At 47.8% G+C, this 24,875-nt stretch overlaps 2 protein-coding genes and 1 long non-coding RNA gene across 6 annotated transcripts in view; 2 read left to right on the top strand and 1 right to left on the bottom strand.

The window, feature by feature from the left end:
* The window catches only part of MAP3K5 (mitogen-activated protein kinase kinase kinase 5), a 418,652-nt gene extending 415,814 nt beyond the window's left edge, over positions 1-2,838 (top strand). For all 3 annotated transcript variants that reach the window (XM_033937504.1, XM_033937503.1, XM_033937502.1), the window contains one exon: positions 2,139-2,838. In XM_033937504.1, coding sequence (XP_033793395.1) covers positions 2,139-2,199 — 61 coding nt within the window. In that variant the 3' untranslated portion in view covers positions 2,200-2,838. The remainder of the gene's footprint in view (positions 1-2,138) is intronic.
* LOC117357154 lies at positions 1,774-24,859 on the bottom strand. Its single transcript, XR_004538774.1, has 3 exons — positions 24,459-24,859; positions 14,092-14,278; positions 1,774-2,359 (listed from the first exon to the last, which is right to left on the bottom strand). It is a non-coding gene; the product is annotated as an uncharacterized LOC117357154 (long non-coding RNA).
* The window catches only part of MAP7 (microtubule associated protein 7), a 243,559-nt gene continuing 243,192 nt past the window's right edge, over positions 24,509-24,875 (top strand). The window contains exon 1 of one of the 2 annotated variants that reach the window (XM_033937512.1): positions 24,509-24,707. In XM_033937512.1, the coding sequence (XP_033793403.1) occupies positions 24,668-24,707 (40 nt within the window). In that variant the 5' untranslated portion in view covers positions 24,509-24,667. Of the gene's footprint in view, positions 24,708-24,753; positions 24,850-24,875 lie in introns of those variants that run through there. The other variant, XM_033937511.1, reaches the window with a different exon arrangement.

Below are 24,875 nucleotides of genomic sequence, written 5' to 3' on the forward strand. Positions count from 1 at the left end.
GGAAATTACAAGAGAATTTAAAATGTTTTATGAATCCTTATATTCTACTGAATTACTAAAGTGGGACTTGGATGAGTTCCTTGATAATTCCACCTCAAGACCTTAATTAACTCCAGCAGATAATGAGATATTAATGGAGAATATCAGTACCGAAAATATTATATCTTCTCTGAAAGCAATGGCGAAGAAAAAATCCCCAGGACCTGATGGCTATACAGTTGAATTTTATATTGCCTTTTAGGACACCCTGGTACCCCAGTTGCTCCAACTATCTAATCACTTTATCTTTGACTCCCTCCTGTCTTGAACGTAATCGGGGGTTCTGGGGTGTCGCGGGGCAGGAGGACTTGGGCTCCCTCTTGCCCCGATAGTGTTGGGGAGGTCAGGGGTGCTGTGGTGCAACATTTGTCCCAACCATATATGGCTCTTGCCCTTGATGCTGAAAAAGCATTTGACAGGGTGGAATGGCAGTTCATGTTTCAAGCTATGGCCTGGTTTGGTTTTACGGATAGTTTTATATCAATGGTCAAGGTATTATATACTAAACCAACAATATCACTCAAACTTAATGGTATAACATCTAAAGCTTTCCATCCCACTCGGGGCACTAGACAAGGATGTCCACTATTACCTTTGTTGTTTAATATAGCCCTTGAACCCTTATTACTATATATCAGACAAAGCCCTGGAATTGCTGGGATCGCTTGTGGATCCATAGAATTGAAAATGTCTGCATTATGTGGATGATGTTTTGATTTATACTAATCCTCAATCTCTCCCTCAATTATTAGTACTCATTAACACATATTCTCAATATTCTGGATATAAACTTAATTTATCCAAAACAGAGCTGATGCTCTAAATAAACGTGTTATGAAACATTCCTTATCAAATTATAACTTTCAATGGTCTCAAGAAAAAATAAAATATCTGGGTATACACTTTGGTCCTACAATAGAAGATACTGTAAATTTTGCAGTAGCAGATATAATTCATATGATCACAACACTCACTAAGAGATGGAACGTATTAAACTTATCTTGGTGGGGTAGGTTGGAATCCATTAAAATGGTGATTGCTCCAAAGATCCTATAACCTCTTAGTATGTTACCTATCTTATTACCACTTACTTTCTAAAAAAATAGATCAAATTCTGTCCAAGTTTTTATGGAACAACAAAGTTCCTAGAATAGCTCTTCATAAATTGAAATTAACTAGACAATATGGTGGACTTAATTTCCCGAACTTCCTGGAATATAATTATGCCTTTCTACTCAGACAATGCTCTCGATGGCTATTGCATAGTACTTGTACAGCTCATGTCTTCCCCTGGACAAAGTCAGATCAAGAATTATATGCATGGATGACGCCAGACCTTCTATCATTTGTATCTTCTTCCAGGTTTTTAAACCAAAAAGATCACATATTGGAAACTGCAATAACTACTATCAAGGAAATTGATAAATTGTTAGCTATTAAATGGAATACTTCTCTACATGTCTCGATATGGTGTAACCCAGAAATAAAAATTCAACATCACTCCATTAACTGGAAGAAATGAAAAACCCTAGGCATCTGGAAGCTAAACCAGATATATGATGGCAGATGAATGAACTAAAAAAAAAAAAAAAGAACTTTTAAAAACGTAGTCAATTACCACACCAATTAATCTCATTAATCAATTTTGAGTTCTGCGCAGAACTTGACTAGGTATCCTCAATCTAGGTGCCACTTATAAAATCAGGCCCTTCATATGTATAGAATAATTGACTATCCTGTTCTATTATGATGGTTAACTTTACACAAACCTTATACTCATAGCTATAAACATCCAACTTCAACAAAGTTCTATGAGTGATGCTATATGTTTGTGTGAGTGACGATATATGTTCGTGATAGCTTAAAGAACTTTCCTTCAATCAATCAATCTTCACTCAGGCTTTTTTTTGATTGAAGAAAAGCTGTTTAAGCTATCACGAACATATAGCATCACTCGTAGAACTTTGTTGAAGTAGAATAATTGACTATACATATTTTACTATTAACATACTGAAACTGAGAAACATGAGGATCTTTTTTTTTCCTTAAAATATTGTTACCTGGAGTATAAGATTTTCTTGTATTTGTTTTGCTTCTAGAGGAGGTATGCTATGCACACTCTGGAAGGCTATCGCTGACTTTCGACAGACACACTCTTGACAGTGGCTGTGTGTATTCATGTATCTCTGCCAGGGAGTACAGTAGCATGGAGCTGCTATTCTTGTGCAGAGTTTCTTGCACTTTAAACCAGTATTTGTTTACCAATTTTGGAAACACTGCGAAGTCCAAAATGAATTCATTCTCTTCATTCCTAAGGACTCTGTAAGCAAATGATGAACATTATTTTACAATAAATTTAAATGTTTTTATATATGCAATATTTTTATTACAATGAAATAATTATATTCAATGCTGATGGAGGATTATATATTCTGATAAAGGTACATCACTGGAACAAAACCAAAATGCATCAATAACTATTTCAGTTCATTCTTGTTTGCAATGTGAGAGGACCACATAATTCCATTTGAAATCATATCATTTATTTTAATGTATAAAACCTAAGAACAGTTTTATTTACTGAACCAATTAATATGTGACACTGTGATTTTTTTTTTTAACTTAAGTTACTAGTGTTTGTTTTGGGAGGTTTTTTGGATTGTGGTGAATTTGGTTTTCAGTCATTATGTCCTATTGAACTGTACCAGTTGCATATGTCTAAATTGTAACAAAGCTTGTTTTAAAGCTTTCTGTGACACATCATGATTTTAAGAAACAATAAATTTTGATAAAAGCCTATTCATTTTAATAATACAGTGTTCATTATGTTAAATTACTATTGTCTGTCAGACTTGACCAGTGTAAAATTTCTATAGTATAGATGTTATAATGGTAGACTGCATATCACTCAGTTCTGTGTGCTGTTTACTGCACATTATGAACTGGTATATGTAGGGAAAATAATGATAAAACTGCCCTTTTCCCAGAATGCTAATTTTCTCAGGTATTTCACCCTTGTATTCATTTACAGCACTGCAGTGATCTCTTACCTTACCTGTCCTAACCACTGCATCTTGCTGGCCATCCACTGCCACTGCTGCTCCTGCTTTAGGAGGCCCGATGTCAGAGCTCATGGTGGGGGTGGAGAGTGTTAGTCGTGAAGTGCTGCATAGGCTCCAGCACTGTGGGTACCCTTGGCTCCGTGGCTTTAGGGAGGCTCCCCAAAGGCCAGTATGTTTTCCCCTTCGCTCCCCTGTCATCCGGTGTCCCCCTGGCCTCTCAGTCTCACCTTAAAAACTAATTATGGCCTGCAGAGGATCGCAGGAGATGTAGTGATTCTAGCAGGCTGCTGTCGGCCTCAGGTTCTCAGGCCTCAGGTCCATCCCAGACCAAACTAGGATATCAGAGGAAGGGTGGGACTGCAGCAAAGGAAACGTGCAGTTGAGGCCGACAGCAGCCTGCTAGAATCGCTACATCATCAGCGATCCTTTGCAGGCCATAATTTTTAAAGTGAGACCAGGAGGCCAGGGAGATGACAGTGGAGAGAAGGGGGGGAAACATGCCGTCCTTTGTGGGGCTCCCTGGTGTAACTATTAGAAGTAGAAAATGACACGATGACTGTTTCCCGCAGCTAGGCACAGGTAACCCCCAGGAACGGGAGGAGAAATTGATTGGTTACCACAGGTAGGAGGACAAGGCCATTCACCACTCCCTAGAGCGGTGAATGGCCTTGTCCCCGCAGCAAAGGATCTGCCATGAGTTGCCTCCCTTCCCATCTCTCCCAGTCAGCAGCACCCCCTTGTGATCGCAGCAGCCCTCGCACCCTCCCTCCCTGGTTCCCTGAACGCCAGCGGCAAAAATTACCCCAAACAAACCTGTGACTCTCTTGCATCGACCCCTTCTGCCTCCTGAGGTAGCCTACCAGCCAGGTGAAAGCTTCCTGCACAAGCAACGCTGCTCCGGGAACCTTCTTGCCTCCGAGTCCTTCCTTCTGATATAACTTCTGCCCCCCCCCCCCCCCACCAGGAGGCATGAAGGGGCCAATGCAGGAGAGTCACAGGTTTGTTTGCTTTTTTTTTGGGGGGGGGTGCCGCTGGCATTCAAGGGGGGAAGGTGTGAGGGCTGTTGAATCCATGGTAGGGAGGGGAGGACTGCTGCTGCACCTGCGAAGAAGGGAGGGGTTTGCTTGGGCTGCTGGATGGCTGGAGCTGAAGGGAAGGAAGATAGTTACTGGATCTGGTCTGGAGATTGGGGGGAGAAGGGAAACAGATGCTGGGCCCATGTGGTGGGTGAAATAGAACAGGAGGGCAGGGAGAAGTGTCAGATGCACACCTGGGTGCTGAATGGATGGGATAGAGGTGTTGGACCCATGTGAAGGGGGCTAGAGAGAAGGGAGAAAGGTGCAAGACCTGCAGGGAGGAAGAGAGTGAAGGAAAGGGAAAGAGAAAAGCTGAACCAATTGGATGAAGGAAGAGTGAGTGAAATATTGAACATAGTGGAGGGAGGGAGGAAAGAGAGATTGTGAGAGACACATTGGTGTAAGGAGTAAGAGGGGGAGAAGCTGGACATGGGGAGAAATAAAAAAATAGGGGAGATGATGGGCATGGCTGGGAGCATATGAACAGGGACAAAAAGGGGAATGATGCATGGGAGTGGTATATGGACACGAGTAATGCTAGATACAAGAGTCTATATGGACACAGAAGATGGCTAGACATGGGGTAGAATAAGAACGCAGAAGGAAGATGATGGACGGGGATATAGAGGAGTGATACTGTACACAGGGGGAGGGGGTCACAGAATGAAGAGATGATGAAGGCAGGGAAATGGACACCAAGGAAATACTAGAACAGGATGTATAGGAGACATAGAGAAGGGAGGCGCTGAACATGGGGAACAATACATACACAGAGATAGAAGATGGATGGTGAGCATGAAGAAAAAAGAAATGTCAGATGGTCAGGAGACCCTGGCAAATGAGTTAAGAGTTCAAGAAAACAGATCAGCACCTAAGATTTGATGAATAAAGTGACAATAAGGTAGAAAAAATAATTTTATTTTCTACTAGTCTTTAAACCCGTTACATTAACAGGTGCTAGAATAGATGTGTATCTGTCTTTCTTTCTGTGTCTCTCTCTCCTTGGCCGCTGTCTATTTGTCTCTCTCTCTCTCTCTCTCTCCTCGGCTGTCCACCACCACCCCTGTTATCCCTTCAGCATGTCCCAAGTGCACTCCAGGGGCCACTTTAACTCTCTTTACAAAGAGGGCTGCGTTTAGGATAAGGAGCTTATAATTTTGGTCAGCATCACCGCTCATTAAACAGAAAGAATTTTTGTTATGAGACAGTTTTATTTTAAGATCTACACAGTTGATGAGTAGCTTTTCTTGAAAAAATAGATCGCTGTGTAAATGCCCCAACAACTCCACCTTGTGGCTAGATGTTGTACAGTGAGCCCTTTCGGTAAAACCCACATTACGTGCTCCTATATCTCTTACGTCGTGATGTTCGGCTGTATCCTTATAAAACAGGCCGCTTGTTAACTGTGATTTGAGGTCTCCTTCACCGTAATTGAGGATCAGCTCTATGAGGGCTCTGTAGGGGTAGCAGTTATTACTCTGACTAATCAGCTGGTCTCCCAGGGTAACATCCAATTGGCTAAAAATAGATGCAATCGGGTAGTTTACCAGGGCTACTTTGGCGGCTGTGCTTTGGCAGTAGCGCTTTCTTTCTGTCTCTCTATCTCTCCTTGGCTGCTGTCTGTCTGTCTTTGTTTCTTTCTGTCTCTCTCTCTCTCCTTGGCCCCTGTGTCTGTCTGTCTTTCTTTTTGGCCGCTGGATGGCTGTCATTTTTTTCTTTCTTTCTTTATCTCTCTCTTCTTGGCCATTGTCTGTCTTTCTGTCTCTCTCTCTCCCCTTGGCCGCTGTATGTCTGTCTTTCTGTCTCTCTCCTTGGCTGCTTTCTGTCTGTCTTTCTGTCTCTCTCTCTCCTTGGCCACTATCTGTCTGTCTCTCTGGTCCCCTGTCTGTCTGTCTGTCATTCTTTCTGTCTGTGTCTCTTCCTGGCCCCCTGTCTTTCTTTCTTTCTGTCTTTCTCCTTGGCCGCTGTGTCTGTCTTTTTTTCTTTGTCTCTCTCTCTCTTTGGCCGCTGGATGGCTGTCTTTCTGGTCCCCTGTCTGTCTATCATTCTTTCTGTCTGTGTCTCTTCCTGGCCCCCTGTCTTTCTTTCTTTCTCTCTCTCTCCTTGGCCGCTGTCTGTCTGTCTTTTTTTCTTTGTCTCTTTGGCCATTGTCTGTCTCTCTGGCCCCCTGTCTGTTTGTCATTCTTTCTGTCTGTCTCTCTCCCTGGCTCTTTGCCTGCCTGTCTCTCTCCCTGGCTCTTTGCCTGCCTGTCTCTCTCTGTTGCGCTATGCCTGCCTGTCTCTCCATGGTCCCCTTCTGTCTCCCCCCCCCAGTGCAAACCAAGATTGCTGCCTGCCCCCTAGCACACCCCTCCCCACAAAGCAGCCCCATTTCCCTCTCCCTCTCCCCCTCCACTTCCCTGTGCAGCAGTAGCAGCTGGATGCCTTGCAGTCCCCGCACCCTGTCTGCTTCGTCGAGGCCGAAGGACACCCTCCTGCCGTTGCTCTCGTTGCCGCACAAACCACCGCACGTGCCGCAAGTTGACGCATGCACGCTTAGGTTTTAATATAGAGGATTTTGTGATTAGAATATATCAGATTTGAAATATGTATCCTGCTAAAGCTGGTGTTAGATATAACTGGGGACTGCAAAGCCCTGGCTGTGCTTCTTTAGCTTCCAACTAGCTTAGGGCTCTCTCTGACCAGGGGGTAGTTGCCCTAGTTCAGCGGTCTCAAACATGCGGCCCGCGGGCCGCATGTGGCTCTCCAGGTTTTATTTGCGGCCCGTGATCTGGAGGCCATCATTCTCTTCCTTTTGGAGCAGCAGCCGGCTCGTTCACTCAAAGCCGCGGGTTGGCGGCTCCTTGCGCTATCCACTCCTGCATCGGAAGCCTCTCTGATGTCACAACATCAGAGAGGCTTCAGACGCAGGTGCGGATCTCGCAAGGAGCCGCCACCCGCGGCTTTGAACGAACGAGCCGGCCAGACACGCTGCTGCTCCAGTGGCGTACCAAGGGGGGGGCGGTCCACTGTTCTCTTCCCTGCAGGGCCGACCAACTCTGGCGGCCCGACATCAATTTTTTTTTTGAAAATATGTTTATTAAAGGATCAATGTATACGAGAATATACAGAGTATGACCATACAATAGGGACATCTTGTACAATAATCAAAGGTGCAGGCAAAGAATGAACAATCAGGAATAAATCCACAACATATCAACTCCCATGCAGATCCAATTTTGAAATGAAACCCTCCCTCCCAACCCCTCCCCCCCACCCTGTGCACCCGGGATCTCTAACCAGCCCTAAAAGGAGCTCCAATAATCCAAATAGGTTCTAGATTTCCAGCTCGCTGCCCCCCGGCGATGCTGCCGTTCCCACCCAGCCATCAGAGACATATGAGCCCACCACTGTTGCACTGTTGGCCGCGTTGTACCAATCCAGTGGCGAAGAATTAGTTTCTTTGTGATTCCTAAGGCCACTAAAAGAAAGCGCCGTCCAGGGTCGCTAACACCCGCTTCTACCAGGGGACCTGTGACACCCAACAGCAACGTCTTGTAAGACCAGTCTATAGATAGTCCTATAACGTTTTCCAGCTCCCGAAGCACAGAAATCCACAGGGGCCCTACATGTGAGCATTCCAAAAAGTGATGTACCAAGGTGTCCCGACGAGCCGGACATCTGGGGCAGCAGTCATCAGGCCATAGCCCTATCTTTCGTCCCTTACATCTTGTTAAATAAGATTGGTGCAGAATCTGCAGATGTACTTCCCTCAAACTCACATTAGGGGAGGCAGAGGCACATTCCTGAAAACACCGAACTAATTCGTCAGCAGTGACCTGCTCTCCCAATGCTGAAGTCCAATCCGTTGCCATAGCATCAAGAAACCTATCAGACCGTCTTTCCCTCCCCACTTTATACCACTCCGAGAGCGTGTTAAAGTCAGATGGAGCGGACAAAAACTGGTGATCAAAGGAAGTGAAAGTGGGCAAGCTGCCCTCCGGCGAACGGAGCGTCAAACAATAACTACGCATCTGCAGGTATGCAAACATAGACCCTGCGGTCCAACCCCAGCGGTCCCGACATGCCAAAAAAGAGGGAACCGATCCTGACCCCACTTCAACCACCTGCCCCACAAAGCGACACCCAGACATCCGAACTGAGGCAAAAAATGCGTGCAACGAACCAGCAGGAAACTTAGGATTACCCACCAATTCCGTGAAAGGCGAAGGTCCCACCGCTCCCCCCAATGAAGACCGCCACCAGCACCAGGCCATTCGCAAGGGTCGAAGCATAGAAGGGCAGGGTCCCGCCCCATTCCACAGGAGGTTAAAAACAGACACCGGAGCCGACAAAATGAACCAGAATCCAACCGGGGCAAACCTGGCAACTCCCGTATATAATTCATGCACCCATCTCAACAAAGCAGCCACATTGTAAAGACGCAAATCGGGCAAGTTCACACCACCGTGCTCTCACCCCCTAATCAGTTTGTTATAGCCAATTTTCACCCGGCGGGAGCACCATACAAAGGACAAAACTACCCCCCGATAAGCCTGCACATCCTTCTGTTTAACCCAAAGGGGCACCATTTGTAGTGGATACAGGAGTTTCGGCAAGAGGACCATTTTAATAAGGGCAACGCGTCCCAGGGGCGAGAGGGGAAACTCCATCCATCTCCTACATAGAGCTCGGACTGCATCTAATTTATCAAGTACATTCTTCCGATATACCACCCCCGGATCCGCATGCAGATATATTCCCAGATATTTGAGCGTACCCTTAGACCATTGCAACGGAAAGGAAGAATCATGCTGCAAAACACACGGGGGGCAGACCGCCAGAGCCTCTGACTTATCAAAGTTAATTCGCAACCCAGAAAAGGCTCCAAACCTCCATATAAGATCAATTAAACGAGGAACCCCCTCTTCAGCATCTCCCAGAAAGATGAGCATGTCATCCGCAAACAAATTAATTTTAAATTCTTGGGAACCCAACCGAATACCACGCAAGTCGGAGCTCTGACGGAGCTTAGCCGCAAGAGGCTCTAGAGCCAAGACAAAAAGCATCGGAGAGAGGGGACAGCCCTGGCGCGTCCCCCTCTCGAGTTCAAAAGAAGAGGTAAGCTCCCTGTTAATCAGGATTTGGGTCGTAGGATGAGCGTATAATGATCGAATCCCAGTCAGAAAGCTCCCCATAATGCCGAACTGAGGAAGAACCCAAAAAAGATAATCCCATAACACTTTATCGAACGCTTTTTCCGCGTCTAGACTGACTATAAGGGCATTCCTCTGTCCCGGGTGTTGCCCAACAAGGTCAGGATTCTGAAGCACCGAAAGCGCCCTCAGCACATTAGCAGATGAATAGCGGCCCGGCACAAAACCTGCCTGGTCCGAATGAACTAAATTGGGCAAAACCCGACCCAGGCGAGCCGGCATAATAGCAGCAAACAACTTGATATCTTGATTGAGCAGAGAAATAGGTCTATAGGATCCCAGCTGATCTTCCGCTCGACCCGGTTTCGGTAGAACCACAATATTAGCGTGAGTTAGTCTATGCGGAGGCAGTTCACCTCTACAAAGAGCCCCACACAGGGCCTGAAAGGGGCCCACCACTCGTATCCCCAACAACTTATAATATTCAGAACCCAGTCCGTCAGGCCCAGGGGCTTTAGCTAATTTTAAGGCCCGAATAGCTTGTTGGATCTCCAACCCTCGCACCGGGGCATTTAACACCTCCCACTGCTCATGTCCCAGGGACGGAAGCTGTAGGTCCTTAAAGAAAGTCGTCCTCTGTTCTGTGTCACAGGTCCCCTTATCATATAGAGCCCTATAGTAGTTAACAAAACTCTGCTGTATCCCAGCTTGGGCAGTTATCTCTCTACCATCAGGCGCCCGAATCTTTGAAATTATTTGCTTCGGAGCCCTGGAGGTAACCAAAGATGCAAGCAGTTTCCCCGCTTTGTTACCCCAGCGGTGGAGGCGATATTTATACAATCTGATATCTCTGAGGGCTCTTTCCGCCAGTAAGTCATTAATTTGCCTACGTAGGTCAAAATATTGAGATCGAGCTGCCGTGGCACCCGGAACATGTAAACTCCCATGCAGCGCGGCCAAACGTTGTGTTAAATCCAACAGTGTCTTATCTTGGGCTCTGCGCTTGCGGGCAGTGTACTCTATAATTTTACCCCACAAGACCACCTTGCTCGCCTCCCAAAACACCACCTCTGATACATCAGAAGCAGAGTTGTGGCCCGACATCAATTCTGACGTCGAGAGGGCTGCCCGGAATGTCCTTTCCGACGTTAGAATTGACATCGGGCAGTGAGAGTTGGTCAGCCCCGTGCAGAAGAGAAGCAGGGAGATGGCCTGTTCCCGATAGCGGCAGCAGCCTATTCCGTGGCGGCAGTGGCATGGAGGAGGGCAGGAAGGAAGGAAGAAAGAAAGAAAGAAGGTGGGGTGGGGACAGGGAGCCAGAAAAAAAAGCAAAAATGGGGCACGGAGGAAGGAAGAAAGAAGGAGGGGGACAGGGAACCAGAAACAAAGCAAAAAATGGGGCACGGAATCAGAGAAAGACAGACAGAGAAAGAAAGAAAGAAAAAGTTGGGGGAGGGAATGAGGTCTGGAGGAGAGGAAGCATACAAGGTTGAAAGAAGGGAAGAAGTATTGGATGCACAGTCAGAAGAATAAAGTGCAACCAGAGACTGATGAAATTACCAAACAAAGGTAGGAAAATGATTTTATTTTCAATTTAGTGATTGAAATGTGCCAGTTTTGAGAAAGAAAAGATATTGAACTTTAAATGTGAGTGCTGCAGAAAAAAATAGAGGTAAAACTCTTTATAGTTTATATATCTTTCCTTTTAACTGTTAAAGGAAAGTTTTATAAACTATAAAGAGTTTTACCTCGTACAAAATTGTCATTTCTTTAATAAGGCATTAACTATTTTTTCTGCGGCCCTCCAAGTACCTACAAATCCAAAATGTGGCCCCGCAAAGGGTTTGAGTTTGAGACCACTGCCCTAGTTGCACTCCCCTAACACTATTCCTGCCATGTGTGACTGAAGTATTCTGTTAGCTTGTTTTTTCTATGTAGCATTCTGTAGTAATTTGACTTCAGTTTTTTTGATATTTGAGGAGGGGGGAGATATTTGTGAGGAGGAGGGGAGACATGGGTTTTGTTGATCCTTGCACTGTATTATTTGTGATTTATAAAATGACAATTGTACAGAATATTGTTTCTTTTTATACTTTAACTTTTTATACTTATACTGGATAGGACAGTTGGGAAGAGAAAGGAAGAGATGGTGGACTCTGGGGTGGTGGGGAAGGAGGGAGAGATGCTAGATGAAAGAATAGTTGAGAAAAGGAGAGATGGTGGATCTGGGAATGGTGGGATCCATTGCTGCAGCCGCTCTTTTATTCTTCGGGCTGCCGGCAGCGTGAGTGAATTAAACATGCTGCCTTCTACGGCTGGAAGATTTCCTTCTGTTACTGCTTCCTGGTTCTGTTTAGGCATGAAGTAGTAGCAGAGGGAAAGCTTCACTCATGCTGCCAGTGGCCCGAAGAGCGCAAGTGTACTGCCTTATCGGATCTCATGGAGGAGAGGAACGTGAGGGGTGGGGAGTGGTCATTATAGAAATGCTGGACCGCAGGGATGGAGATGAAAAAAAGGAAAGATGCCAGACCTCTAGGGGAGGGAAGGGAAACAGGAGGACAGAAATGGAAGATGGATGGTGAGCACAGAGAAAGAAGAAAATGTCAAATGGGCAGGAGACCCTAGCAAACGAATTATCAGAAGACAAACAGAAACCAGAGCCTGGGACCAACATGATTTGAATAATGACCAGACAACAAAAGGTAGACAAAATAATTTTATTTTCTGCTTTGTGATTACAATATGTCAGATTTGAAATGTGTATCCTGCCAGAGCTGATGTTAGGCTGGTGTTAGAAGTCTGTCCTCTCCCCGCGAACTTTCTCTGATTCCATCTGCACAAGCCTCAAATAGTTATGACTTTATATTGAAATCATTTTATTAAAGTATAAAAAGAAACAATAATTCTGTACAACTGTCATTTTATAAACCACAAATACAGAACAAGGATCAACAAAACCCCTGTCTCCCCTCCCATATATCCCCTCCACTACTGAGACAACTGAACAAACCAAATTACAACAAAATGCTGCATTTGAAAAATCATTCTAACAGAATACTTCAGTCACACACATAGAACACAAATGCCAAATGCATAACAGCTGACCAAAAATGATAAACATAAATTAAACCAAAATCCCAAGAAGCCACACCTTGCAGGTAGTACAACACCTATCCTCTATAATAAAACCCTAAACGCGCATGCGCACTTACAACGCCGTGATCCCCGACTCCGTGATGTGTGCCTCCATGTCAGACATGTGCAGTAGAAGGAGCCAGCGGTGGTACGTTAGCTCCTTCTACTGCGCATGCGGAGAGACCTTAACCACGGAGGCGGCAACCACGGCGGCGACTCCCCCCTTCCCGCCTTCACTCCGTCTAACACAGGTTCCCCAGGTCTGGCCGCTCCTTACTTGAAGTTATTCTTCAGTCCGTTGCCGCCACCACGGCTCCTCTCATGAGCTGCACCTGCGTCGGAAGCTTCCCTGACGTCACGTCAGAGAGAAGGCTTTTAACGCAGGCGCGGACTGTGAGAGTAGCTGCGCTGGCGGCTTTGAACTCAAAAATAACTTCGACAAGGGAACTGGCCATGTACGAGGAAGAGAAATGCTGCTATCCTGCTGCACAGGGAAGTGGGGGGAATGATGCTGCTGTACAGGTAAGTGGGGGGAATGCTGCTGTTGCACAGGGAAAGGGGGATGCTGCTACTGCACAGGAAGTGGGAGGGGGGAATGCTGCTGCTGCACAGGGAGGGGGGGGAAATGCTGCTGCTGCACAGGGAAAGGGGGAGAGGGAAAGGGTTTGCTTTGGGGGAGGGATACAGAAGGCGGCCATGAAAAGAGAGACAGAAAGACAGGCAGGCAGCGCACAAGAATGAAAGACAGACACATAGAAAGATAGCGGGCAGGGAGAGAGACAGAAAGAAAGACAGACATATATTCTAGCACCCGTTAATGTAACGTACTTAAACACTAGTATAGATATATAAGTAAAGGAGTCAGAGTTGAAGTGGAGATACCATTGTGAGGAGCAGTGTTACTAAACATTTGATAATTGACATATTTGTATGATAATTGGACCATTTGTATATTACATAATCAATAAATCTAGAATTAATAAAATGCATTGTGTGGTGGTCTGCAAACTGATGTGTGCTACTTTTAATATCATACCCAGTTTCAGATATTTTTTCTTTATAAAGCAGTGAGGCTGCCGGACAACCTGCGACATCCCTTTGTGAGAAATGAAATACCGGTAACTTTTAGAGTTTACATACTAATACATTTTGCTAACATTTAGTATGATGTTAATTACTGTATGTGGTACTAACATATAGGGACAGTCTGGGAACTTAAGGAATAGATGACACATTCACAGCTAAACTAATTGTTTCAAAAAGACATGCTGCCTCAGCATTATAGAATGGAGGCTTTGTAAAAATAACAACCTGAAGGACATAAGAATGTAGCTGAAGGGATGGGCATGTGACAAAGAGGATTGAGTATGTGAATAACCAAATATGGGAAGAGGTAAATAAGGCTGGAGTCAGGAAAATAAGAGGAATGGAAGAAATAAAGAGAGGTGTGGAAAACAGAGTACAAGAGGTGACATTTGATAGGTTGTGAACTGCTACTACCCTAACCCATGGGAATAATGGCAGGAGGGACCAGAAATGTGTGAATTAACTATATAATACATGATTATACTCGGCTCTGTGTGCCTACTTTGTGAGTATGACACCCTGTCTTACAAGAGAGAGTAATAAAAAGTTCTGGCTTACCGTGAGTTTTTCCTGAGTGTCCTGGTGGTGATAACTTGTCTCACACAGCTTGGTGGCTCGTCCAAGATTGTGTCATCATTGACTGGGACTGGCGTCACTGAGCAGTGGGGAGACGCATCCCACTGAGATCAGCGGTCTCACAGCCATTGGCAGGGGTCCCCCAATGTACTGGCAAAGATCCTGAGATCTGTTTGGGAGAAAAACTCATGTGAAGCAGAGGGAATAAGTGGGCATGTGTTATCAACCAGGCAACTGTGTGCACGGACCAAGGTTTGGACTATATAGTATTACCTTGATGGTTGGGGACATTCTATGAGACATTGCAAGTGTGTGAGTGAGATGTTCCTCCGGTACGAAGTGAGTGTGGAGTCCCGATCTGCGGTTCCATTGTTTCCGTGAGGAGCACAACCAGAGACGGATGAAACAAGAGGGGAGGGCTTATTGCATGCTCGAAGTGTCTCAGGGGACTAAAGCTAGCAAAAGTAAAGATGGGAATTGTAGGAACATTCCCTATTCCCATTGTAGGGAACTGGAGGAATATTCCTCCAAATAGTCCTTTAGGGAGAATGTCTTGGGAAGACATGTCTTGCACAAAAGGGAAAAATAAAAAAAACAAATGATCAAATATTGCTGCTTCATCTGGACAAGGGAAAGTATTAGACCTCCGGCTGTATACTGGCCAAAGTATGGGGCAGATGAGGACTGATTATATGAGACATTGAATTGTTACGTAAACAAAAAGCCACATTCCTTAGCAAAGCAGCAGATGAATCCAGACAAGTGGGAATAGCTCACATCGACCAGCAGGTGGAGATAGAGAAACTGATTAACCGTTGGCCTTATAGCCCGGTATTCTCTCTGTCCATTCAGTTTGCTCTATCTCCCAGCAGGACTGTGAGCTAGTCCTCTAGCTCCTGGATTTTGGCTGTGCCGGGTGCATTTCTGAGCGACTTGAGTCTGCTGTTGAGACTAGTTCTCTTCTGCTAGACAGGGGTGCCTGGCTGAGCGGTGCCGGCTTTAGGTGAACACCTGGGCCCTCCCAGGTCCCTTCTCCACCCTACCCTCCGGAGGATTGAGGGATTCATTGGGCTCTGCTGTCTTCTTTCCAGTATAAAAAAAAAAAAAAAAAAAGAGACAGAGCCTGTTAGTGCTGTGCTGTTCCTGTTTGGTCAGCTATAATTACAACTGCCAGCCATAACTTCGCATTTTAGACGTCGCGTTTTGGGGGTGAGTACTTCTGCTAATTTTTGTTTCTCCGCTCCGCGTTCCGACCATCCGACACGAGTTGCGACGTCGACCGAGGGCGGGTCGGGGTCGCGAGTTAAGGGCGGGTTTCCAAACGAGCAGACAGATAATGGCGGCAGAAGCTGCAAAGCGGTGTTCTCGCTGTGGTAAGCGAAGGACACTGCTAGGTCTGTGCTCAGCCGGGTGTTCAGATACACCGGCTGAGGCTTCTCAGGCAGCAGAAGTGGCTCAGTCCCGCGTTGGGGAAGCGCAAGTGATTTCCCCTTCCCTTGCGGTTGAGTCGGCCAAACACCAAACTACTGGGACAGAGGAGGGGAAGCCAGCGGAGGCAGTGGCGTCAGGGACGCTGGGAGGAGCCGCGGGTCCGCTCCTCTGTTCGGATCAGACTGGGTTGGCTGGATTTGGGCTAACTTCATTTTCGCCAGAGTTTGTAATGTTAATGCACCGAGCTTTTATGTTACAGGGCTCTCAGCCTGCTCAGCCGGTGCCTATGAGTATGTCGGAGCGTCCGGTTCCATCTACTTCCACTTCTGGTTTTGCTAGCAAACCTTTGTGTGCGGCTGCGGTTCTTGCGGTTTCTCCCGGAAATTCACGGGTAGCAAAGAGGCGCAGACTCGCAGCCGCGGACGAGGGTGATACTATTCCAGTCTCCCCGTTATCTCTTCCGGACTCCCTTGAAGAGGGTGAGGTATTGGACTTGGAAGATCCCCCGGGGAGGGAAGTGGATGATCCGTCCGCTCTACGTCTTTTTCATAGGGAAGAACTTTCTTCATTAATTTCTAAAGCATTGCAAGGCTTAAACATCTCGCAAGATGATGCTCCTAATTCTGGTTCCACCAATCCCCTTATGACAGGGACGCGAAAGCCACCCAGGTCCTTCCCAGTGCATGAGGCTATGCAGGAACTTATCACGGCGCAGTGGGACACGCCGGAGGCAAGTCTGAGGGTAGCAAAGGCCATGCGGCTATTGTACCCGGTGGCTCAGAATGAACTTGAGAAATTTCAATTACCCAGGGTTGACGCGCTGGTGGCCGCAGTTACCAAAAAGACTACCTTACCGGTTGAAGGGGGAGTTGCTTTAAAGGATACTCAGGACAGGAAGATTGAATCTTCTCTGAAAATGTCCTTCGAGGTAGCTGCGGTCACTCTACAGGCCGCGATTTGTAGTTCATATGCGGCACGAGCGTGTCTGCAGTGGTCTCAGTTAATGACTGATAATTTAATGGAGTCTGGAGGTTCGGTTCCAGTAGAACTGGCTGATTTGGAATCAGGTCTGGCATATTTAGCAGATGCTTTATATGATATTATTCGGGCTTCCTCAAAACAAATGTCTCTTGCGGTGGTTTCTCGTAGGTCTTTATGGCTCCGTAATTGGGCGGCAGATGCAGCGTCTAAGCTCCGGCTCATAAAGCTCCCTTTTAAAGGCCGTTTGCTTTTTGGGGAAGATTTGGATAAATTAATTAAGGATTTTGGGGATACCAAAACCCAAAGGTTGCCGGAAGATAGGCCTAGACCCCCGTTGAAATCCTCCACCTCGAGACAGCGTTTCCGATATCGGACAGGTAAACCGGGTTTGAGGTCCACGTATGGTTCCTTCCCTTCTTCAAGGCCTAGGTTTCCGCAGAAAGGTTCCTTTCGTGCAGCAAAACCTCCTTCAGCTCAGTCAGCCCGTGCCCCAGCAAATCGGTCTTCACAATGACGGGGTCTTGGCTCCCTCCGCTATTCCCTTAGGGGGAAGGCTGTCGGCTTTTGTAGCGGAGTGGGCCAATATCACGTCGGATCAGTGGGTGCTAGAAATTATTCGAGACGGTTACAAGTTAGAGTTCGCCTCTCCCGTCGCCGATTCTTTCTTGGTGTCCCCATGCAATGGGGTAACCAAGAGGGACTCGGTACGAATGACTCTTCAGGTGCTTCTGGATCTGGGGGCGGTGGTGCAGGTGCCACAGGAAGAAGTGGGACTCGGCAGATATTCCATTTACTTCATTGTGCCAAAGAAAGGGGGGTCGTTCAGACCGGTGCTGGATCTCAAACGAGTCAACGAATTTCTCAGTATCCGTCATTTTCGGATGGAGACAGTTCGGTCTGTCATTGCAGCAGTGAGGCCGGGGGAGTTCCTCACTTCTCTCGATCTCAAGGAGGCGTACCTCCACATTCCGATTTGGCCCCCGCATCAGAGGTTTCTGCGGATTGCGATCCTAGGCCAGCATTATCAATTTCGGGCGATGCCCTTTGGTCTGGCAACAGCTCCTCGCACTTTTTCAAAGGTGATGGTGGTTGTGGCAGCATGTCTCCGCAAGGAGGGGATTCGAGTTCACCCTTACTTAGACGATTGGTTGATCCGCGCCTCTTCAAGGCAGGAAAGTTTGTCGGTGACTCAGAGCGTGATTTCTCTCCTTCAGTCTTTGGGGTGGATCATCAACTTTCCCAAGAGTTCGCTGTCCCCGTCTCAATCCTTAGTGCATTTAGGGGTGATGTTCGATACTTATCGGGGAAAGGTGTTTCTACCCCGAGAGCGGGGAGAGAAGTTACAGTCTCAGGTTCGTCTACTTCTCGAATCCCCGAGACCTCGGGTTTGGGATTATGTACAGGTTCTAGGCTCGATGGTGGCGGCTATAGAGGTGGTACCCTGGGCTCGGTTCCACATGAGGCCGTTGCAAAGGTCTCTTCTTTCACGGTGGTCCCCGGCGTCCCAGGATTACGATCTGCGTCTCCAGTGGACTCCTCGAGCGGCTTCCAGCATGCAGTGGTGGCTCAACGAGTTCAATCTTTTTCGGGGCATGCCGTTGGCGACGCCGGATTGGGTCGTAATCACGACAGATGCCAGTCTTCGGGGCTGGGGGGCTCAGTGCCTACAAGCATCGATCCAGGGGGTTTGGTCCTCGGTAGAGGCCCAGTGGTCGATCAATATGCTGGAGTTGAGGGCTATCAGGCTGGCGCTTCTGGCATTTCAGTCCAGGATTCAGGATCGTCCAACCAGGATCTTTTCGGACAGCGTCACAGCAGTGGCGTATATCAATCGGCAGGGGGGTACCCGGAGTCCTCAGTTAGCCGAAGAGGCAAGGCTGCTGTTTCAATGGGCAGAGACGCATGTTCCTCTCCTCTCGGCGGCATACATTGCGGGTCACGAAAATATTCAGGCAGACTTCCTCAGCAGAAATCGTCTCGATCCAGGGGAGTGGGAGCTGTCCGCTCAGGCGTTCGATATGCTAGTCCTAAAGTGGGGGCTCCCGGAAATAGATCTCATGGCCTCGTCTCGCAATGCAAAGCTGCCTCGGTTCTTCAGCCGACGAAAGGAACCGAACTCGGAGGGGGTAGACGCGTTATCTCTCCCGTGGCCTCCAAATTCCCTCCTATACATATTTCCTCCTTGGCCGATGATAAGTCGTGTGTTACAACGCATCGCTCTCTTTCAGGGACAGGTGATCCTGGTAGCTCCGGATTGGCCACGTCGTCCGTGGTACGCAGATCTGATGCAACTATATGCGGGCGATCGTTTGAAATTTCAAGTGACTCGGGACTTACTAACTCAGGGTCCAATCTCCATAGAAGATCCGTCCCACTTTGGTCTTACGGCCTGGCTATTGAACGGTCACGGCTAAGGAATAGAGGTTATTCTGAGCAGGTGATTGCCACGCTTCTTCAAGCAAAGAAGCTTTCCACGTCTACCTCCTATGCTAGAGTCTGGAAAGTTTTTGACTCGTGGTGTGGGAGGCACGGGATTTCGCCCTTTCGGGCGTCTTTATCGGCTATTCTTTCCTTTCTGCAAGAGGGCGTAGCTAAAGGGTTGGCCTATAATTCTCTGAAGGTTCAGGTAGTGGCCATTGCTTGTTACAGGGGCCGGATTTCTCGTTTGGCGCTGGCATCACAACCCGACGTAGTCCAATTTTTAAAAGGAGTTCACCATATCAGACCTCCTATGAAGAGACCGTGTCCCTCATGGAGTCTTAAGCTGGTCCTTGGGAGGTTGCGAATGGTGCCTTTTGAGCCTTTATCCATGGCTACGCTAAAAGATGTCACTTTGAAAACAGTGTTTTTGGTGGCTATGGCTTCGGCAAGACGGGTGTCTGAATTGCAGGCGCTATCTTGTAGGGATCCTTTTTTGCGGATTTCGGATGCTGGTGTATCGGTTCGAACGGTACCGTCCTTCTTGCCGAAAGTGATGTCTTCCTTTCATATGAACCAGTGTTTATTCCTCCCGGCCTTTCGGAAGGAAGATTGGGGGAAGCAGTACTCGTTGTTGCGTCTCCTGGATGTGCGCCGGATGATTCTACATTATTTGGGGGTGACTAACGACTTTCGCCGGTCGGATCACCTCTTTGTTTTGTTCGCGGGGAAAAACAAAGGAATGGCCGCGTCGAAAGCTTCCATTGCGCGTTGGGTCAAGGAGACGATTGCTTCGGCTTATTTGTTGACAGGGAAGCAAGTGCCAGAGCAACTTCGTGCTCATTCAACTCGGGCTTTAGCTACGTCATGGGCGGAGTCCGGGGGTCTTTCCTTAGAGGAGATTTGCAGGGCGGCTACTTGGTCGTCGGGAAATACCTTTTCAAAGCATTACCGGTTAGATGTGGCAGCCCGTGAGGAGGTTAGTTTTGGCGCTTCTGTGATTGCGGAGGCGGCATTAACTTCCCACCCGATTTGAGTTTTGCTTTGCTACATCCCACTTGTCTGGATTCATCTGCTGCTTTGCTAAGGAAGGTAAAATTATGTTCTCACCTGTTAATTTTCTTTCCTTTAGAAGCAGCAGATGAATCCAGAGCCCCACCCTTTAACTTCAATATCTGTATAGGTGTTCGGGGGCAGTCTTTGTTTATTTTCCAATTGGGTTATTGTTGGTAGTTGTATTCAGTAATGTTTCATTGTTGCATTTGATACTGGAAAGAAGTTTTTTAAGATGCTCATTCTCCTATCTCGGGATGCTTGGGCAAGGAGCATAACTGAATGGACAGAGAGAATACCGGGCTATAAGGCCAACGGTTAATCAGTTTCTCTATCTCCACCTGCTGGTCGATGTGAGCTATTCCCACTTGTCTGGATTCATCTGCTGCTTCTAAAGGAAAGAAAATTAACAGGTGAGAACATAATTTTACCTTCCAACTTCCTGCTAGTTAGGGAGCAGTGTGAAATTCTTTCCCTTGAAAACAAAGTCATAGAAAAACAGGGATCAGACTGAGCCAGAGGTCCGTTCCTGGGATCCCCTCAGAATCTGCCTCCACCTTATGACCTTCCCCAGGCTCTTGATGCCCCAGAGTTAGATGTAGAGAGGGGAATATACAGAATGTATTGGAGGAATCTGTAATTCCAAGGGATTGTTAAGAGAGCTGCCTTGATACATTGGCAAAACAGCTACCCTATTATAGTGCTGCCCAATTTCCGATTTAAATCGATTCACCGATTCAAATCAATTCCTTTTTTTAAAAAATCGGCCTCCTGATTTTGAAACTAATCCTCCTCCCCGTGCCTTCAGGTCTTCTAAAGCAGGAGCGGCAGTCCTAATTCTTGCTGGCTGTCCACTGCCGCTTGTTCCTGCTTTAGGGGGCGAGGGGAGGGTCAGTCGGGAAGTGCTGCAGTGTCCTTCAGCTTCCCCCCTGGCCTCCTGCTCTTACCTAAATTACCATAACCTGCAGAGAGGATCGACGGTGATATAGTCATCCTTGCAGGCTGCCATTGTCCTCAGCAGCATGTTCCCTCTGCCGCGATCCTACCCCTGACATCAGAGGAGGGGCGGGACCGTGGCAGAGGGAACGTGCTGCTGAGGACAATGGCAGCCTGCAAGAATCGCTACAGCACTGGCAATCCTCGCTGCAGGCTGCAGTAGTTAGCTGAAACTTTGGGAGGCCAGAGGGAAGGTGGGGGAACATGCAGGCCTTCCGGTGGGTGGGGGGGGGGCCTGGTATAGAAGTACACGGACGGATGGAGGGAGGGAAGAGGGAGTTCAGAGAGACGTGCATATACTGGACTGCGGGGAGGGGGGAAAGAAATAATGGGTCTAAAAACAGAGGAGAGGGAGAGAGATGGACAATGGTATTTACCTGTTCACCTTTCCCTCCCTAAAGGGCTGCCTCTACAAGAGATTCCTCGATAGATCCCTAGAATTCCAAGCGGGCAAATGGAACAATTGCCTAACCGCCCTAATTTCTAATTCCCCGCCCTACAAACTGTTCAGGAAGTCAGTCAAAACCTATCTCTTTGACAAATTCCTCTAACTTCTCCCCTCCCTCCCTTCCCTGCCCCCCTCTCTAACCTCGATATGCCTCCTGACTCTCCGACTCCTCCGATCTTGCCAAGCCACTAGATGGTCTATCAAAACTGATCTCTTAGTTTAACTAAATGTCCTGTCTTTCTTACGCCTTTATTTTAAATGCCTCATCACTGCCATGTATGTAACTTCGCTGTAAATGTACAGTCTCTTCATCTGTTAACCGCATTGAACTTCCATGGTATTGCGGTATACAAGAATAAAGTTATTATTATTATTACTAGTGTTTAAGCCCGTTACATTAACGGGTGCTAGAAAGCAGCCCCCTTTCCCTCTTCCCCTCCAGTTCCTCCCTGACTGTCTCTCCGTGGCCCCCCTTCTGTCTTCCCCCTCTAAGCAAAACGATCTGCCTCCCAGCATACCCCTCCCCCCGAAACAGCCCCCTTTCCCTCTACCCCTCCAATTCCTCCATGACAGTGTCTCCATGGCCCCCCTTCTGTCTCCCCTCCCAAGCAAAGCTGTCTGCCTCCCAGCACACCCCTTCCCCAAAGCAGCCCCCTTTCCCTCTCCCCCTCCAGTTCCTCCCTGACTGTCTCTCCGTGGCCCCCCTTCTGTCTTCCCCACCTAAGCAAAACGATCTGCCTCCCAGCACACCCCTCCCCCGAAACAGCCCCGTTTCCCTCTACCCCTCCAATTCCTCCCTGACTGTCTCTCCGTGGCCCCCCATTCTGTCTCCCCCCCAAGCAAAGCTATCTACCTCCCAGCACACCCCTCCCCCAAAGCAGACCCCTTTCCCTCTGCCCTCCAGTTCCTCCCTGACTGTCTCTCCGTGGGTCCCCTTCTGTCTCACCCCCCAAGCAAAGCTGTCTGTCTCCAAGCACACTCCTCCCCCAAAGCAGGCCGCTTTCCCTCTCCCCCTCCAGTTCCTCCCTGACTGTCTCTCCGTGGCCCCCCTTCTGTGTTCCTCCCTAAGCAAAACGATCTGCCTCCCAGCACACCCCTACCCCAAAGCACCCCCCTTTCCCTCTCCCCCTCCAATTCCTCCCTGACTGTCTCTCCGTGGCCCCCCTTCTGTCTCCCCCCCAAGCAAAGCTGTCTGCCTCCCAGCACACCCCTCCCCCCGAAGCAGCCCCCTTTCCCCTCCTGTGAGAATTTTTACCTGCATGGGCCACCTGCAGCACCCTCCAGCCATTCCTCTGAGCTGAAACTCCTTCACGCGCCTCCCGCCTACACACTGTTGAAGATGCGCGCCATCCCCGCGGTCTGGCCAGCTCCCCTATTCCCTTGCCGCCGCCACCCCCTTCCCTTCCCGTGGTCGACAAACCTCCTGGCTCCAGCAGCGGCCGCAGCACTGTAAACACGCTGCTTCGCAGCCTCTACTGCCTTGATTTGCTCTTCCGTGTCCCTGATGACATCATCAGAGACGCGGCAGAGCAAATCAGAGCAGTAGAGGCCGCGAAGCAGCGTATTTACAGTGCTGCGGCCGCTGCTGGAGCCAGGAGGTTTGTCGATCGTGGGAAGGGAAGGGGGTGGCGGCGGCAAGGGACTAAGGGAGCCGGGAGAAGGGAAAGTCGGATGGGAGGGTCAGAGCGTGGTGGGAAGCTCAACAGGGATTCGGGTGGGGGGCGCGAAGACGACGTTAAAGACGAACTGAAAAACCCTAGGCGCGCATGCGCACTCCTGCGGCCACAGACCTACATCTCACAGATCAGGGAAAACGGAAGCACACGGGGCTAGCATTTTATTATATAGGATTATTATTATTTAGGGAGGGAAGGAACAGAAAGGGAGAGAAGTTGGACACAAGGGTTGGTGTGGAGGGGGGGAGTAGGGGATAGAGATACTGGATGTGAGGGTAATTGAGAAGAGAAAGGGTGAGCTCGTGGACCCTGGGGTGGTGGGGAAACAGGGGAGATGCTGGATGAAATGGGTGTTGAGAAAAGGAGACAGGGTGGATCTGGGGATGGTGGGGTCCATTGCTGCAGCTGTGGGTATGGAAATGAAAAAAAGAAAATATGTTAGACCTCCGAGGGAGGGAACGGAAACGGAAGGGGAGGACAGAGATGGAAGATGGATGGTTAGCATGGAGAAAGCAAGTTATCAGAAGACAACCAGAGCTGGGACCAATATGATTTGAATAATGACCAGACAACAAAAGGTAGAAAAAATAATTTTATTTTCTGTTTTGTGATTACAATATGTCAGATTTTGAAATGTCTATCCTGCCAGAGCTGGTGTTAGACTGCAAATGTGAGCAAGGATTTAACAGAGAGAGGAAAAGTCTTTTTTGTTTGTTTATTGTGTTTACACTACAGTGCCAGTGTGGGTAGGAGAGGGCAAAGGGGGTAAAGAGGCTATAAACTAAACCCACCAGGATGTTTGGGAAAAAAACCCAAAAACACTTGAGTAGGAAAATTCAATCAAAAAATCGATTCAATAGGCTGAATCGAATCAAATTGAAATTTTTTTCTCCTGACTGGCAGCACTAGTGGACATATTTGGCAACACAATCCATCACTGTAATGAATTATATTTGAAATAGATGAAGATGACAGTTTACCTTAAGGCTTGCTTGCCAGGTCTGGACTAACCAAAAGCGTGGAAAAGTAGTGATAAAGACCGGGCAAAAATGCCCTTGGTTACATGTTTCTTCCCCCTCTGTTGGACACAGAGGGAAAAAGAAAGTGCACCAAACATTACTCATAGGTGTTATGCAAATGCTGTTGTTGGGGAAAAAATGGCCTGTTGTTATTTTGATTTCCCAAACAAAAGCAGTAGATTGTTGACTTGTTGGCCTTTGACGTTGAAAAACTACTGACCATTCCACTAAACTATATAGCAAAGCCTTTTGGACCCAGGCACCTTGAACTACTCGCTGCTATATTGCACCTGCCCACTAGTTGGCGCCTGAATACTGCGTACATACCTAAATTCCTGTAGTCCCGGAGCGACACTTCCGGAAATTCATCAGACTGCACTAGCGCCGACTGCGCATTGGGGGGAGCTGGTAATCACGTTTTCTAGTTGCTCGGGACTCACCTGTCCGGCGCCGCTGCCAGGCTGAAGGGAGGGGCAGGAGGGACAGCAGTAGCTGCGGTGCGGGAGGGGTTTTTTCTGTGACGTCAGCGAGAAGATATGGCGGAGCACGGAGAAAGCAATGCATTCCCGGATGAAGGTAAGCCACAGAATTGCAAAAGTTCTGTATATATTAAATGGTTTCAGGTGGTGGCGGAAGATGAGTTTGGTTGCCTTAACTAGAGAGCTGTCAGGCGGTAGAGAAATGAACCCCCGTTTGAGGCCAGTGGGACTTGGTGCAGGTGACATAGAACGCACGCAAGCGCGC

The sequence above is a fragment of the Geotrypetes seraphini genome, chromosome 3 (assembly GCF_902459505.1).
Source record: "Geotrypetes seraphini chromosome 3, aGeoSer1.1, whole genome shotgun sequence".
In the NCBI taxonomy this organism is placed as follows: domain Eukaryota; kingdom Metazoa; phylum Chordata; class Amphibia; order Gymnophiona; family Dermophiidae; genus Geotrypetes; species Geotrypetes seraphini.